Source organism: Tachyglossus aculeatus, chromosome X5 (genome assembly GCF_015852505.1).
Source record: "Tachyglossus aculeatus isolate mTacAcu1 chromosome X5, mTacAcu1.pri, whole genome shotgun sequence".
NCBI lineage: Eukaryota > Metazoa > Chordata > Mammalia > Monotremata > Tachyglossidae > Tachyglossus > Tachyglossus aculeatus.
In genome coordinates this window covers 5,086,863-5,104,015 of record NC_052097.1, presented here as the reverse complement: position 1 = coordinate 5,104,015, position 17,153 = coordinate 5,086,863, and the positions used below count along the sequence as shown (strand labels likewise).

At 54.0% G+C, this 17,153-nt stretch overlaps 1 protein-coding gene across 3 annotated transcripts in view; it reads left to right on the top strand.

Moving 5' to 3' along the window:
* Positions 1-16,661, top strand: part of WDFY3 (WD repeat and FYVE domain containing 3) — a 226,385-nt gene extending 209,724 nt beyond the window's left edge. For all 3 annotated transcript variants that reach the window (XM_038769261.1, XM_038769260.1, XM_038769259.1), the window contains 12 exons: positions 831-922; positions 1,708-1,920; positions 4,213-4,360; positions 5,456-5,610; positions 5,775-5,933; positions 7,929-8,108; positions 11,198-11,380; positions 11,570-11,666; positions 12,301-12,678; positions 13,284-13,395; positions 13,535-13,732; positions 14,584-16,661. In XM_038769261.1, coding sequence (XP_038625189.1) covers positions 831-922; positions 1,708-1,920; positions 4,213-4,360; positions 5,456-5,610; positions 5,775-5,933; positions 7,929-8,108; positions 11,198-11,380; positions 11,570-11,666; positions 12,301-12,678; positions 13,284-13,395; positions 13,535-13,732; positions 14,584-14,704 — 2,036 coding nt within the window. In that variant the 3' untranslated portion in view covers positions 14,705-16,661. The remainder of the gene's footprint in view (positions 1-830; positions 923-1,707; positions 1,921-4,212; positions 4,361-5,455; positions 5,611-5,774; positions 5,934-7,928; positions 8,109-11,197; positions 11,381-11,569; positions 11,667-12,300; positions 12,679-13,283; positions 13,396-13,534; positions 13,733-14,583) is intronic.
* Positions 16,662-17,153: the final 492 nt, after the last annotated feature.

Sequence of the window (17,153 nt, the reverse complement as noted above, 5' to 3'; positions counted from 1 at the left end):
CTGGGGGCCTGTTGTTGGGTAGGGACCGTCTCTATATGTTGCTGACTTGTACCTCCCAAGCGCTTAGTACAGTGCTCTGCACACAGTAAGCGCTCAGTAAATACGATTGAATGAATGAACCTCTGTGCTTAGCCCATAGTAAGCATTTACCAAAGCCCGCAATTATCATTTAGAAAAGCAGCTGGGCGTAGTGGATAGAACATGGGTCTGGAAGCCAGAAGGTCATGGGTTCTAATCCCAGCTCTGCCACATGTCTGCCGTGTGACCTTGGGCAAGTCACTTCTCTGGGCCTAGTTACCTTATCTGTAAAATGGAGCTTGAGACTGTGAGCCCCACGTGGGACAGGGACTGTGTCCAACCTGATTTTCTTGTTTCCACCCCAGCGCGTAAGACGGTGCTTGGTACAACATAAGTGATTAACAAATACCACAGTTAGTATTATTGTAGTTATTATTACTATTATTATTATTGCTTCTCAGCATTCTGGGCCGACAGTAGAAGGAGAGGAGGAGGGAGGGCACTCAGTCTGTAAAACATCTAAACCCGAGCCCAGATCCCCAGACTGACCGTTGGAGCACGGGGTCTTCTGGCCTTGGTGTCCCCTGCCCTAAGGCACAAGGGGTGCGCTTCCAGCTGCATCCAGTCCCTAGGCTCAGTGCCCCCAGGCCGGGCCTCAGTTACCTCATCTGTAAAATGGGAGCTGGACCATGAGCCCCATGTGAGGAAAGGCCGGCCTCTATCTTGGGTCACTTCAGAGCCTTTAGCCGCTCAGCGGGACCACCCAGGGTCTGAAGCCACATCGGGGCTAAAGTCTGAATCCCGTTGTCTAGGGAGCAAGCAGAATGGCACCAAGCTCGGCGACGTGATCCTGCCTCCGTGGGCCAAAGGCGATCCCCGAGAATTCATCCGCGTCCATCGTGAGGTAACGGGGCCGGGGCGGGCCGGGTTTGCGCGCTGACCGGGCAGCTGGGGATCTAACTGTCCCCCTCCCATCGTCTGTCGCAGGGGCTCTCCTCCCAGAAAGTAGAATTGTGAATTAATACCATAATCTCAGCAGCTGCTGTCTCCCGTATTAATCAGTAGTATTTATTGAGTGCACACTGTGCACGGAGCACTGTTCTAAGCACTTGGGAGAGTAACAACATAAGGGTGCTCAGACGGGTGTACATTGAATTTACTTGGGAACGTGGAAGGCCGGCCAAGGAACGGTTAGAAAACAGGGCTGGGAGTCAGAAGGACGTGGGCCCTAATCCTGTCTCTGCCGCTTGTCTGCTGTGTGATCTTGGGCGAGTCAGTTTACTTCTCTGAGGCCTCAGTTACCTCATCTGTAAATGGGAGCTGGACCATGAGCCCCATGTGAGGCAGGGACTGTGTCCAACCTGATTAGCTTGTATCTGCCCTAGTGCTTAGTTCAGTGCCTGGCACGTGGTAAATGGCATTAAAAAAAAGGACGGGGCAGGGGGTGGTCCGCCCATCACTTGCCCACCCAGCTGCTAGCCTCAAGTCCGCGTGGGGCCGTCTCTGTTTGGGAAGGCCGGCAGCAGGATTCAAGGCAAGAGGTGGCCCGTGGGGTCTTCCACATGCTCAGGTGACTAGTGAGGAAAGGTCGGCCTCTATCTTGGGTCACTTCAGAGTCTTTAGCCGCTCAGTGGGCCCACCCATAATCTGAAGCCATATTGGGGCTAAAGACTTTTTCTGAACCCGCAGGCCCTGGAGTGTGATTACGTGAGCACCCATCTGCACGAGTGGATCGACCTGATTTTTGGCTACAAGCAGCAGGGCCCGGCCGCGGTCGAAGCCGTCAACGTCTTCCATCATCTCTTTTACGAGGGTCAGGTGGACATCTACAACATCAATGACCCGCTGAAAGAGACCGCCACCATTGGCTTCATCAATAACTTCGGGCAGATCCCGAAGCAGGTGAGAAGGACGCTGCCGGCTTCGTCGGTAACTTTGGGCGGATCCCAAGGCAGGCGAGGAGGGTGCCAGTTTCAGCTGGGGAAGTAGCAGGGCTTAATGGAGAAAGCCTGGGCCTGGGAGTCAGGAGGTTATGGGTTCTAATCCCGACTCTGCCACTTGTCTGCTGTGTGACCTTGGGCAGTTCACTTACCTTCTCTGGCCCTCAGTTCCCTCACCTGTAAAATGGGGATTGAGACTGTGAGCCCCACTTGGGACAGGGACTGTGTCCAGCCCGATAAGCTTGTATCCACTCCAGCGCTTAGTACAGTGCCTAGCACATAGTAATCACTTAACAAATGCCATAATCAGCATCATCATCATCATATCTCCCAATATCTGACTTGAGGTCACATGACGCAGGGATTAATTATACCAGTATACATGTATATATGTTTGTATGTATTACTCTATTTGTACATATTTATTCTATTTATTTTATTTTGTTAGTATGTTTTGTTTTGTTCCCTGTCGCCCCCTTCTAGACTGTGAGCCCACTGTTGGGTAGGGACCGTCTCTATCTGTTGCCAACTTGTACTTCCCAAGCGCTTAGTACAGTGCTCTGCACACAGTAAGCGCTCAATAAATACGATTGAATGAATGAATTAATTAGTTACTGGGTTAATGACCCTTGAGAAATCACCATTGGTGAGAAGCAGCATGGCATAGCCGATAGAACCTGGGACTGGGAGTCAGAAGGTCATGGGTTCTAATCCCGGCTCCACCACTCGTCTGCTGTGTGACCTTGGGCAAGTCACTTCACTTCTCTAGGCCTCAGTTACCTCATCTGTAAAAGGGGGATTGAGACTGTGAGCCCCACGTTGGACAGGGACTGTGTCCAACGCAGTTTGCTTGTATTCATTCAGTCAGTCAGTCAAGTCAGTCATATTTATTGAGCGCTTACTGTGTGCAGAGCACTGTACTGAGTGCTTGGGAAGTACAAGTTGGCAACATATAGAGACGGTCCCTACCCAACAATGGGCTCCCAGCTTGTATCCATCCCTGCGCTTAGTATAGTGCCTGGTACAGAGTAAGCGTTTAGCAAATACCATAATAATAATAATAATAATATATTATTATTATTATTATTATTTTCCATGGAAATGGAGTTAAATGAGGGCCGTCGGAAGTGTTGGGTAAGGTGAGCTGGATCTATCCCCAGCAGGAGACTGTTAGCTCCGTAGGGCAGGGATCAGATTTACTGATCCTATTGCGCTACCCCCTCCCAAGTGTTTAGTACAGTGCTCTGTCCACAGTTTGTGCTCAGTAAATACCATTGGTTGATTGTGTGAGGCAGTGGATGTGAGTCTCATCTCCAGGCTTAACAATAATAATAATAATAATAATAGTAATAATAATAATAATAATAGTGTGGCATTTGTTAAACGCTTACTATGTGCCACACCCTTACTAAGCAAGCAAATCGGGTTGGACACAGTTCGTGTCCCACATGGGCCTCACAGCCTCACTCCCCATTTTCCAGATTAGGGAACTGAGGCACAGAGAAGTGAAGTGACCTACCCAAGGTCACAGAGCAGACAAGTGGCAGAGCCGGGAGTAGAACCCACGACCTTACTGGGGGAACCTGAGAACCTAAGCCTCTGTTGACAGTTGAGCAATGCCCAGGGAATCCCAGGGAGCCCCTTGCAAAGATCAGGCAGAGGAAATTGGCTTCAAGTCCCCTAGAGGGGCTGGGTCGAAACAGGGATGGAGCCCAGGTCTCCCCACCTGCCTGCCCAAATGATAGCTCAATTCTCAGAAGAAGCAGGAGGGCCTAGTGGAAAGAGCCCAGACCTAGACTTGTCTGCTGTGGAACCTTGAGTAAGTCCCTTCTTTTCTCTGTGTCCCAGTTTCCTCATCCGTAATTCAGTCGATGGTATTTATCGTGCACTCTCTATGTGCAGAGCACTGTATTACGTGCTTGGGAGAGTACAACAGCTTTAGCAGACACGTTCCCTGCCCACAGTGAGTTTACAATCTAAAATATAAAATGGGGATTCAATGCCTGTTCCCCACGCACCACCCTTAGAACGTGAGCCCCATGTGGGACAGCGCCTGGGGTCCGATCTGATTATCTTGTATCCACCCCAGTGCTTAGCACAGAGCTCGGCACGCATTGAGCGCTGAGTGAATTCCGCAAATAAGTATTCTCATCACCAAGACTCACAGTGACAGTCACTGCCCAGTCGGCTGCCCGCAAGCCGGGTCTCTTCAACTTCACCCCTTGTGCTTTCCTTCCCATCCCCCCGATCCCAGCTCTTCAAAAAGCCCCACCCCCCGAAGCGCGTGCGGAGTCGCCTGAACGGAGAGAACGCGGGAATCTCGGCCCCGCCGGGGGCAACCAACGATAAGATCTTCTTCCATCACTTGGACAACCTGCGGCCTCCTCTCTCGCCCGTCAAAGGTGAGCCGGGCGCCCACCGGGGTTGTTTTACATCTCGGAAATCGCCCTCCCGTCGCGGCCTTTCACGTCTAGGTCCGGGGGTGAGGAAATTCTGCCCTTGCTATCCTTGAAGGGTTGGGCTTGGGACAAGGGCGGCCCCCCCCACAGACTCTTCTCAGCCCCTTCCCCTTAATAATAATAATAATAATGATGGCATTTGTTAAGCGCTTACTATGTGCAAAGCACTGTTTTAAGCACTGAGGGGGATACAAGGTGATCAGGTTGTCCCACGTGGGGCTCACAGTCTTAATTCCCATTTTACAGATGAGGTAACAGGCTCAGGGAAGTTAAGTGACTTGCCCAAGGTTAGACAGGAGACGTGGCGGAGCCGGGATTCGAACCCATGACCTCTGACTCCAAAGCCCGTGCTCTTTCCACTGAGCCACGCTGCTCTTGTCATCCCTTGGCAACGTACCTCAAGAGCAGGCCTGGGGTGCTTGAAGGACCTTAGGAAGGATGAAGGAAGGGAGGGACAGAGAGGCCAGGCAGGGGGAACGCTGTGCCCTTCCCAGGTCACAACACGCAAGAAGAGGGGGACAGGGCAGGCTCACTGTTCCTCTTCCCACCCCTCAGTATCAGGCCCACCACCTCTCCCAGAACTCCCTCAGTGAGGCAGTGATGTCAGGAGAGAAATAGATCAAGCAGCGTGGTTCAGTGGAAAGAGCCCGGGCTTTGGAGTCAGAGGTCATCGGTTCAAATCCCGGCTCCGCCACTTGTCAGCTGTGTGACTTTGGGCAAGTCACTTCACTTCTCTGGGCCTCAGTTCCCTCATCTGTAAAATGGGGATTAAGACTGTGAGCCCCCCGTGGGACAACCTGATCACCTTGTAAACTCCCCAGCGCTTAGAACAGTGCTTTGAACATAGTAAGTGCTTAATAAATGCCATCATTATTATTATTATTATTATTATCAAGAGCGGGCGCACAGTCTATCGTGAGCTACTTGAAAGGGGCATCAGGGCGGTGGGTGGGCTAGTTCTTACAGCGTCCAGCGCCCAGGGGCACCGGGCGGTGGCTCGGTTGACGGACCGGCCGCCTCGGCTCTCCCCGCGCTCAGAGCTCAAGGAGCCCGTGGGGCAGATCGTGTGCACTGAGAAGGGCATCCTGGCTGTGGAGCAGAACAAGGTCCTCGTCCCACCTGCCTGGAACAAGACCTTCGCCTGGGGCTACGCCGACCTCAGCTGCAGGCTTGGCAACTACGAGTCGGACAAGGTTGGCTCTCCGCTGGTGCCGAGAGTTTGGGGGTCTTGGGGGTGGGTCTGGTGGGCCGAAAGACCCAGGGAATCGTGCGGCCACCTCGGCACGGTTTCACGTCCTCGCCGGGGGTGGACGGGGAGCCCGGGATCCCAGGATCACCTGCACGGTGACTTTGGCAGGCGGTGACAGTCTACGAGTGCCTGTCCGACTGGGGCCAAGTGCTGTGCGCCATCTGCCCCAACCCGAAGCTGGTGATCACGGGGGGCACCAGCACGGTGGTGTGCGTCTGGGAGATGGGCACCTCCAAGGAGAAGGCCAAGACGCTCACGCTGAAGCAGGTAACGGGGGTGGAGGGGGCGGCACGGGGCTTGGGGGAGAGCCGGACCGGATGCGGTGGGTTGGTCCCCGCCTCCTGCCTCTCCCGCCCTAGGCCCCGAGAAAAAAGGGATGCCGGGAAGGGAGGGAGGGAACTTCATTCATTCACTCAATCGTATTTATTGAGCGCTTCCTGTGTGCAGAGCACTGTACTAAGCTCTTGGGAAGTACAAGTTGGCAACATATAGAGGTGGTCCCTACCCAGCAACAGGCGCACAGTCTAGAAGGGGGAGACAGACAACAAAACAAAACATGTGGACAGGTGTCAAGTCATCAGAATAAATAGAAATAAAGCTAGATGCACATCATTAACAAAATAAATAGAATAGTAAATATGTACAAGTAAAATAAATAGAGTAATATATGTGTACAAACATATATACAGGTGCTTTGGGGAGGGGAAGGAGGTAGGGCGGCGGGGATGGGGAGGAGGAGAGGAAAAAGGGGGCTCAGTCACTTGCCCAGCCTCTGGAGGAAGGGGCACAGCTGACGGGGGTGGGAGGGAAGTGGAAATGGATTAGGCTCTTTGGGGTGGGCCTCCCTCCACCCCCCCCCCCCCAACAAAAGGCCAGCTTCTGAACCCAAGAGAGCCCTAAACCCACACTGTACTCAGCGCAACTGGATGCAGATTTTGAAGCGACCACGACCCACCCGTTCAGAGTGTACCTCCCCCTTTCAGCAAGGGGGCTGGCAAAAGCTAAAATCAACCGCTCAAATACAGGCGGACGTCTGCCTCATGCCAACATTTATCCTTTCTCGGACCGACCGGTCAGTGTTATTTATGGAGCGCTTACTGTACTAAGCACTTGGGAGAGTACAGTAGAATAAGTAGGCATGGTCCCTGCCCTCCAGGAGCTTACAATCCAGCGGGGGGGAGACAGACATGAAGATAAGTAGCAGGTAGATGGGGAAGCCACTGAGGGGTTTCTCGCCCCTGCAGGGACACTGTTGCTTAGGCTTTGACCCAGAACCCAGATTGGCAGAGGACAACCCTGTTGTTTCCAGGAATAGGTGGATCCCTTGGCATCTCCGCGGTGGGCTGGAGGTTCATTCAATCGTATTTATTGAGCGCTTACTGCTTGCAGAGCACTGTACTAAGCACTTGGGAGAGTACAATAAAAAGACACATTCCCTGCCCACCGTGAGCTTACAATCTGGGGGTGGGGGGCGAGGGGACCCATCCAGACCTCCATAGAACCCCCCGGGTCCCCTGAATGTGACCCCTCGGGGGTCACTGTGCCTGCCCTCTCTCCTCTCAGTCAATCAATCCAACCTATAGGATGCTTACTGCGGGCAGGGCATTGTACTGTGCAGGTGTGATCCCGAGAGCCGCTGATGCTTAGTATGGTGCTCTGCACACGATAAGCGCTCAATAAATACGACTGACTCCCCATCCCCCCTCCCCAGCCCTACCTCCTTCCCCTCCCCACAGCACTTGTATATATTTGTACAGACTTATTACTCTATTTATTTTACTTGTACATATTTACTATTCTATTTATTTTGTTAAAGATGTGCATAAAGCTATAATTCTATTTGTTCTGATGGTTTTGACACCTGTCTACGTGTTTTGTTGTCTGTCTCCCCCTTCTAGACTGTGAGCCTGTTGTTGGGTAGGGACCGTCTCTATATGTTGCCGACTTGTACTTCCCAAGCGCTTAGTACAGTGCCCTGCACACAGTAAGCGCTCAATAAATACGATTGAATGAATGAATGAATAGCGCTCAGGAGAGTACAACCCAACAATATAACAGACACAGTCCCTGCCCACCACCAGCATACAGTCTGAGTCTCGCCCTGGGGATGACAGGGGAAAGGGAGGGAGAGACCGCCCCCCTCACCGCCCTCTCCACGGGCAAAGGTGGTAAAAATCTGCAGAGGCCCCGATGAGTGAGTAAAGGGGAGAATGGGTGTCATCGGCGGGGGGTCTCTGACGGCTCTCCCCTCTGCCCGGGCAGGCCCTGCTGGGCCACACAGACACCGTGACGTGCTCCACGGCCTCTCTGGCTTATCACATCATCGTGAGCGGGTCCCGGGACCGCACCTGCATCATCTGGGACTTGAACAAGCTGTCCTTCATCACCCAGCTGCGGGGCCACAGAGCCCCCGTGTCCGCCCTCTGCATCAACGAGCTGACCGTGAGTCCCCTCGCTCGCGTCGCTCCGCCCTGTCTTCACCCTGCCAGTGTGTCTGCCCGGCACTCCTCAAACGGGGCTCCCGAATGGGGCTCCCCAGAGCCTCGACCCACCTCTTTCATTCAGTCGGATTTATCGAGCGTGCAGAGCACTGTACTAGAGAAGCAGCATGGCTTAATGGAAAGAGCAAGGGCTTGGGAGTCAGAGGTTGTGAGTTCTAATCCCGGCTCCGCTACTTGTCAGCTGTGTGACTTTGGGCAAGTCATGTCACTTCTCTGTGCCTCAGTTCCCTCATCTGCATAATGGGGATTCAATACCTGCCCTCCCTCCTTTGTAATCAATCAATCGTATTTATTGAGCGCTTACTGTGTGCAGAGCACTGTGCTAAGCGCTTGGGAAGTACAAGTTGGCAACATATAGAGACAGTCCCTACCCAACAGTGGGCTCATAGTCTAGAAGACTAGTCTAGAAGATTCACAGTCTAGAAGATTTTTAGACTGAGCACCCCCCGTGCCCCCCGGGCGGTCTGATGATCTTATATCTACCCCAGTGCTTAGTACAGGGCTTGGCACTTAGTAAGCGCTTAACAAAAACCACAATGACTGAAACCTCCCCAACACTCAAGAGGAACCCAAACAGGGCACCCTCCTCTCAGGGACCCAGCGGGCTGCCCTCCCCAGGACAAGAAGACCGAGTCACCCCCAGATTAATCAGTCAGTAGCGATAGTTTGTATCTAGTGTCTGGGTTTTCTCCCCGCACCCCATATCTGCCCTTTCAATACTTGTGTCCTTAAATACTCAGACACACACACTTTTCTTGCACTCACATGCATGTCCTCATATTCTGTTATCTCCTCATATACAATATACGTTAGCATCCGCTTCCCTCCCCGGATTACAAACGCCTTATCTACCCATTCTATTACACTCTCCCACTTCCTCCTACAAGTCGCTGTACACAGTAGCCGCCCAATAAATATTTCTGATAGATTGGGAGAGTTCACTAGAGTCAATAACCCCTGCCCTCAAGGAACTTTCAAGCTAGCCAGCACGACAGACATTAAAATAAATTACAGCTGGGAGGAAGGAGGAGGAAGAGGTGAGGGAATAATGGTGGTGTGTGTTAAGCGCTTACCGTAGTCCAAGAACTATGCTGGTTACCATATGCCATCTCATCAGACCCATTCCCTGTCCCACATGGGGCATACAGTCCAAGGGGGAGGGAGGGTTGGTATTGTATCCCCGTTTGACAGATGAGGAAACTGAAGCACGGAAAAGTTACGTGACTTGCCCAAGGTCACACAGCAGGCAAGGGGCAGAGCTAGAATTCGAGCTAGATCCTTCTAACTTCCAGGCATTTGCTCTTGCCTGGACTCCAGTGCTTCACAGTTAGTGTTTTTGCTAGCAGGGTAAGTTGATGTGCACCTGTAGTGGTCCAGGTGGTTGGGATCGTCCTGGGGTTAGAGGTGCCACAGACGTGCAAAGCTGGGGTTGCCCGGAGAAGAACCCGGAGGGGAGAATCAGTCAATCAGCATGGCTCGGTGGAAAGAGCACAGGCTTTGGAGTCAGAGGTCATGGGTTCAAACCCCGGCTCCACCTAGCTGGGTGACTTGGGGCAAGTCACTTCACTTCTCTGGGCCTCAGCTACCTCATCTGTAAAATGGGGATGAAGACTGTGAGCCCTCCGAATGAATCAATGGGTGAAAGAGCACGGGCTTTGGAGTCAGGTCATGGGTTCAAATCCGGACTCCGCCAATTGTCAGCTGTGTGACTTTGGGCGAGTCACTTAACTTCTCTGTGCTTGTTACCTCATCTGTAAGATGGGGATTAAGACTGTGAGCCCCACGTGGGACAACCTGTTAACCTCCCCAGCGCTTAGAACAGTGCTTTGCACGTCATCATCATCAATCGTATTTGTTGAGCGCTTACTATGTGCGGAGCACTGTCCTGGGCGCTTGGGAGGTGCAGATTGGCAACATATAGAGACAGTCCCTACCCAACAGTGGGCTCACAGTCTAAAAGGGGGAACATAGTAAGCGCTTAGTAAATGCCATTATTATAAATGAATTACAGGTACGGACAGAAGCCAAAATTCCCTCCTGGTCTCTGTGTTTCAGTTACTTGTACAATTGGTGGCTTATTGGGTGTATTCACCCAGCACCCTAGACTGCAATCTCTCTGTGGGCAGGGAACATGCCTAGAAACTCGGTTGTCTTCCAAGCGCTTAGTAGAGCGCTCTGCACCCTGTAAGTGCTCAGTAAATTGATGATGATGGTGATGATTGGTTTATACATGTATAAACCAATATATGTATATATGTATACATATGTATATATATACATATATACATATATTGGTTTATACATATATAAACCAATATATGTATATATGTATACATATATATATATATATATACACATATATGCATATATAAACCAATATATGTATATATGTATACATATGTATATGTATATACATGTATATGTATATGCATATATTTATATATGTTTGTACATATTTATTACTCTATTCTACTTGTACATATCTATTCTATTTATTTTATTTTGTTAGTATGTTTGGTTTTGTTCTCTGTCTCCCCCTTTTAGACTGTGAGCCCACTGTTGGGTAGGGACTGTCTCTGTATGTTGCCAGTTTGTACTTCCCAAGCGCTTAGTACAGTGCTCTGCACATAGTAAGCGCTCAATAAATACGATTGATGATGATGATGATGACAACCTGATCACCTTGTAACCTCCCCAGTGCTTAGAACAGTGCTTTGCACATAGTAAGCGCTTAATAAATGCCATCACTATTATTATTTACTGAGCAGTTACTAGGTGCAGAGCACTGTACTAAGCACTTGGGAGAGTCCAGCACAACATAATTAGCAGACCCGTTCCCTGCCCAGGCTGAGAGATGAAATGAGTAAGACTCAGCCCTGGGCTCCCCTTGTCCCAGCGACCTCAGGCCCCAGCCTCCCCGGGGAAGCCCGGAAGGAGTCCCTGGGGCATGAAGTGGGGGGCAGTGGGAGGAGGGGAGTCACGCCGCCCTCTGGGTCGCTCAGTAAATACGATTGATGATGATGATGACAGGGGGACATCGTGTCCTGCGCGGGCACCTACATCCACGTTTGGAGCATCAACGGGAACCCGGTGGTGAGCGCCAACACCTTCACGGGCCGCAGCCAGCAGATCGTCTGCTGCTGCCTCTCGGAGATGCAGGAGTGGGACACGCAGAACGTCATCGTGACGGGACATTCCGACGGAGTGGTCCGAGTGAGTCGGCGCTCGGGGATGGGGGGTCCGGGTGGCGGGGCTCTTAGCCCCGGGGGAGCTAACGCCTCTCCGTAGGGCCGGGCGATCCGTCCCTCGGGATGCGCTGTCTGCGGCCTTGGCCGTCCGACCTGGCCTCAACTCCCCGTGTATGTGTGTGTCTCCTTGTCCTCGTCGCGTGTGTCCCCTCAGTTTTGGAGGATGGAGTTCCTGCAGGTCCCCGAAACCCCAGCTCCCGAACCCGCGGAGGCTCTGCAGCTGCATGAAGATTGCCCAGAAGCTCAGATAGGTACTGTGGTTTCCTCACATGGCTGGGAGAGCTTTTAGACTGTGAGCCCACTGTTGGGTAGGGACTGTCTCTATATGTTGCCAATTTGTACTTCCCAAGCGCTTAGTACAGTGCTCTGCACACAGTAAGCGCTCAATAAATACGATTGATGATGATGGGAGAGGGTGACCGGCCGGGCTAGGAGGCCGACGGGATGGAGCCGGGGCTGGGCATCCCCGTTCTGCGGTCCGCCGATCTCTAACGGAGATTGGGGCCGGAGAGGTGCTCGCCGAGCACTGGAAAATCGCTACCGGCGTGGCTCAGTGGAAAGAGCCCGGGCTTTGGAGTCAGAGGTCGTGGGTTCAAATCCTGGCTCTGCCACTTGTCAGCTGTGCGACTTTGGGCAAGACACTTAACTTCTCTGGGCCTCAGTTCCCTCATCTGTAAAATGGGGATGAAGACTGTGAGTCCCACGTGGGACAACCTGATTACCTTGTATCTACCCCAGTGCTTAGAACAGTGCTTTGCACATAGTAAGCGCTTAACAGATACCAACATTATTATTATTATTAACAAATACCATCATTGTTATTATTACCTGCCCCTTCCGGGGGTCAGCAGCCGTGTTCCCCCTCTTCCTCCTCCCCTTCCCCAGGGCGGGAAGCCGCAGACGAGGACAGCAGCGACTCGGAGGCCGAGGAGCCGGGCCCCAGCCAGGACCCGAAGCCCGGGGAACCACAGGACCCACGGGACCCGCCGTCCTGCCCTCCCGGCGGCGCCAGTCCCCGGCCCAGCCCCCGGCCCAGCCCCCGGCCCCGGGCGAGCTCGGCCCGGGCCACGGCCGTCTGGTCCGTGGCCGACGGCGGCTCGGAGGACTCGCGGCGCTGGTCCGGCCAGCTCAGCCTGGACGAGAGGGACGGCTTCGTCTTCGTCAACTACTCCGAGGGAAGGCCGCGCCCGCCGCTTCCGCTCGCCGGCTCCCGCCCGCCTCCCCACCCCGGAGACGGCCGGCCCTACAGCAAGCTCAAGCCGGGTGAGCTGCGCTGAGACACCTCTCCCCTGGAGGTCCTTGGGCCCGATTAGCTGGGTGCTGCACTTCCCCTTCCCCTCCGTGCCCCCACACGGTGCTCTACACCCCCTCACAGGGCTCGGGGTGAAACGGGGGAGGGCCAGGAGCTGACCATTCCCCAGGTCTGGCTCTTAGAGAAGCAGCGTGACTCAGTGGAAAGAGCCCGGGCTTTGGAGTCAGAGGTTCAAATCTCGGCTCCACCAATTGTCAGCTGTGTGACTTTGGGCAAGTCACTTCACTTCTCTGGGCCTCAGTTATCTCGTCTGTAAAATGGGGATTAAGACTGTGAGCCCTCCGTGGGCTACCTGATCACCTTGTAACCTCCCCAGCGCTTTGCACATAGTAAGTGCTTAATAAATGCCATCAATATTATTATTCCCACCCTGGCGGGAGCCACCATATACTTAACCTGTTTTTGAGACTTCTGCCTTCCTGCCTGGGGGAACTCTGGGGTTGGGGGCTTTTCTCCCCATCACGCCCCACCAAGGGAAGTGTCCTGAAGCTTTAGGGGCCCAGGGTGGAGGGGGGAGCGGGTACGCTGAGCCCCGGGGGATGCCGTTTCCATCCAGGCTACCGGTGGGAGAGGCAGCTAGTGTTCCGGAGCAAACTCACGATGCACACGGCCTTCGACCGCAAGGACAACGCTCATCCGGCCGAAATCACCGCCCTGGCCATTTCCAAGTGAGTGGCCGGCGCCCGCTCTTCACCCCCTCGGTCCCCTCGCTCGAAGCTTGAGGCCGGAGAGGGGGCGAGGCGGAAGCCTCCCCCCAAAATCGGGCGGACCCGGGCGGTGGGCGGTACGTCTCTGGTTTCCCCGTAGGGACCACAGCCGGATCCTGGTGGGAGACAGCCGGGGCCGAGTGTTCAGCTGGTCTGTGAGCGACCAGCCCGGCCGCTCGGCCGCTGACCACTGGGTCAAGGACGAGGGCGGGGACAGCTGCTCGGGCTGCGCCGTGCGCTTCTCCCTCACTGAGCGCCGCCATCACTGCAGGAACTGCGGCCAGCTCTTCTGCCAGAAGTGAGTCGCGGGCCCTGGGCCACTGGCGGGCATCGAGGGAGGGGGGTGGATGAGGGTGGAGTCGGAGAGTGGGGGTGGTATCCCGGGACCCCTGCCCCTACTCGATCCCCAGGTCTGCCCCTGGAAGAGGCCTAGGACCAGGGGAGAAGAGGTCCCCGGGGCCGGGGTGGGGGCCTGCATCCAGCTCCCTGCCCACCTCCAAGTCAGAGCCGAAAGAGGAAATAATCATTATGGCATTTGTTAAGCACTTACTTTGTGCCACACCCTGTTCTAAGCGCCGGGATAGATTCAAAGTTATCGGGTTGGACGCAGCCCCTGTCCCACGTGGGGCTCACAGTCACAATCCCCATTTTCCAGACGAGGGAACTGAGGCATAGAGTGAAGTGACTTGCTCCAGGTCACACGGCAGACACGTGGCAAAGCCGGGATCAGAACCCATGTCTCTCTGGCTCCCAGGCCCACTGTGCCATGGGGCAGCCTCTAGGTAGATGCCCCACGGAGGCTGGGCTATTCAAAGTGGGTTCTCTGCTCTAATCCCAGCCCTCCTTCTGGTCTCTCATTCATTCATTCGTTCAATTGTATTTATTGAGCGCTTACTGTGTGCAGAGCACTGTACTAAGTGCTTGGGGGCTACAAGTCAGCAACATATAGAGACGGTCCCTACTCAACAACGGGCTCACAGTCTAGAAGGAGGAGACAGAAAACAAAACATAGGGAGCACCTGTCCCTCCCGCCTCCCCCCCCAACGCCTGAAGCCCCTCTGCCCCTCAGACACACACACACACCCACACCCACACACACTCATGCACATGGTCTCCATCGCTGAGTGGGGGCCCCTCGGTCCCCTCCAGGTGCAGCCGGTTCCAGTCGGAAATCAAGCGTTTGAAAATCTCATCGCCGGTGCGCGTCTGCCAGAACTGTTACTACAACCTGCAGCACGAGAGGGGGCCGGAGGATGGCTCGCACAACTGACCCGCCCCCACCCATCTCCGTCTACACTCGTCCTCGTACCGCGGGTGGGCGGGCGGCCCCGCGAGGGGCAGGCACTGGACATGACAGGCTCAGAGGGCCCGGGCCGGCGCTCCTGCCCGTCGCGGCGAGCGAGCGGGCGAGAACGGCATCTGCTGCCGCCACTGCTGCCCGCGTCGGGGCCGGGGAGGAGGACAGAGGCCCGGAGCCGGGACCGTGGAGCGGTGGCCTCCTGGGCCAGCTCCTGTGTATAGTGTAAATAGGTCAATGGCCTTTTTATCTAAACCCAACTGCCGACTGTAACACGGGACAGCGGACTAACCACTAACGTACCCGACGACGGAGCGTTTGTCTGGCATCTCTCATCTCTCCCCGTCGCTCCGGGCGAGTGTCTCCCCCCCCGCCCCACCGGCTGAGGCTTGCTCTAGGGTCTCCTCCACGCCGTTGCCCCCAGGCTCGGTGTGGGGGGCCGGCAGTGGCCCTTGGGTGGATCTTTCTACCCAGCCCCGAGAGCGGACTGGCAAGGAACAGCCCCGGGGGCAGCTCTCCGGCGACTTGTCCCACAGCGCCCGGGACGGCGGAGGGGAAGGAGCGACGGGGGTCCCGTCCGCCCCCCTCGCCCCCGTCCCGTCGCATCCGGCGCCACGGCCTTGGCCGGCCGTTCGATCGCAGTATTCCTGGCGTCCAGGGGAGCCCGAGGCGCGAGACATCTGACCGTCTCTGCCGCCGCCAAGACCGACACTCCCAGGCGCGGCCCGGTCAGCCAGAAGGACGGGAGTCAGGAGACGGGCCCATCGCAACCTCGACCGACGGACCTCACGCAGCCGGGGGACCCTCCTCCTTCTGCCGCGGACAGGTTTGGGCGGCGGGGGCCGAGGGTCTGCTGTGCCCGCCCCTCCCTGGTCCTAGGGAACTAGCAAGGCTGCGTTAGTGCCTTACCACACCGTGGCAACCCACAGCCCCTCTTCCCGATCCAGTCTCACCAAGAGGACCGCGAGTGCTCCTTCTGTTTCCCCGACGAGGGCGGAGGAGGCCACAGGGAGAAACGGCGCTTTCCCTTTCTCTCCAAGAGTCGGGGTGGCTCAGCCTCGCTGGGAGAGGGCGTGGGGGGCCCCCAGATCGCCCCCCACTCCCCGCAGGACCCCTCCATCGTATAGGCGACGTGGGAGGATCGACAGTCAGCACCGTTTTTCTGGTTTCTAAAGCAAAAATTAGAATCTAATTTCGGTTCCTCGGGGCGGCTTCGCGTTTGCCACGTAAAAGACGCATTGAGCTGAATTCTGTCGTCTCCCCAGCTCCACAGCGGTCCGCGTTCTCGGCGAGGACCCCCAGGCCCACGGCCGCCAGAGAAATCCCGTTTCCAAAGGCAAGACCTGCAGCCCTTCTCCACCCGGTCAATAGCAAAAGACTTTAGATAAGTTATTTTGCACTTTCTTATGTATAAAATTGGTAGAAACTTATTTTTTGCTTTGTATCATTTAAAGACTTCATTTTGTTCTGGTAAATGAACTGTGTATAAACTATTTATGCAGTTAAAACTGTTTTTAGAAAGTATTTTTAATTTCAGCAAGTTTGGTTACTTGTTGCATGACTATTAACACAGCTGACTTTTTGTGTCAGTGCAATGTATATTTTTTTGTCCTGTTATTAACTCGTATGCCCTAGTCAAAGGCCCTTTGTACAGCGACTGAAGTCAATTGAAGAAACTGGCAAAGACTGGATTGTGGAATTTTGTACTATACTGCAGAATCCAATATCTGTTTTTTTTTTTGGTGGTTATGTCGAAGGCCTGAAAAATTACTATCTAGTGTGCAATCTGTGATCTCTGAATGTTCATTGTATATTTGTCTCTGATGCAAAAAGATAGAGTAACACAACTACAATACATGAGTAAATGCAATAGATCAGGTATCTAAGTATTTTTTTTCATTTCAAATAAATACCTGCTATTTACCACCAACAGCTGTTCGTTCGCACCTTCCTTGTCTCTTTTTTTTTGTGGGATGTGTTAAATGCCTACTACATGCCAGACGCTGTTCTAAGCGCTGGGGTAGAGAAGCAGCGTGGCTCAGGGGAAAGAGCACGGGCTTTGGAGTCAGAGGTCAGGGGTTCAAATCCTGGCTCCGCCACATGTCTGCTGTGTGACCTTGGGCAAGTCACTTAACTTCTCTGAGCCTCAGTTACCTCATCTGTAAACTGGGGATTGACTGTGAGCCCCACGTGGGACAACCTTGTATCCTCCCCAGCGCTTAGAACAGTGCTTTGCACATAGTCAGCGCTTAACAAATGCCAAAAAAAAAAAAAAAAGCTAATTGGGTTGGACACAGTCCCTGTACAATTTGGGGCTCACAGTCTTCATCCCCATTTTACAGATAAGGTACCTGAGGCACAGAAAAGTGAAATGACTTGCTCAAGATCCCACAGCAGACCAGGGGTGGAGCCAGGATTAGAA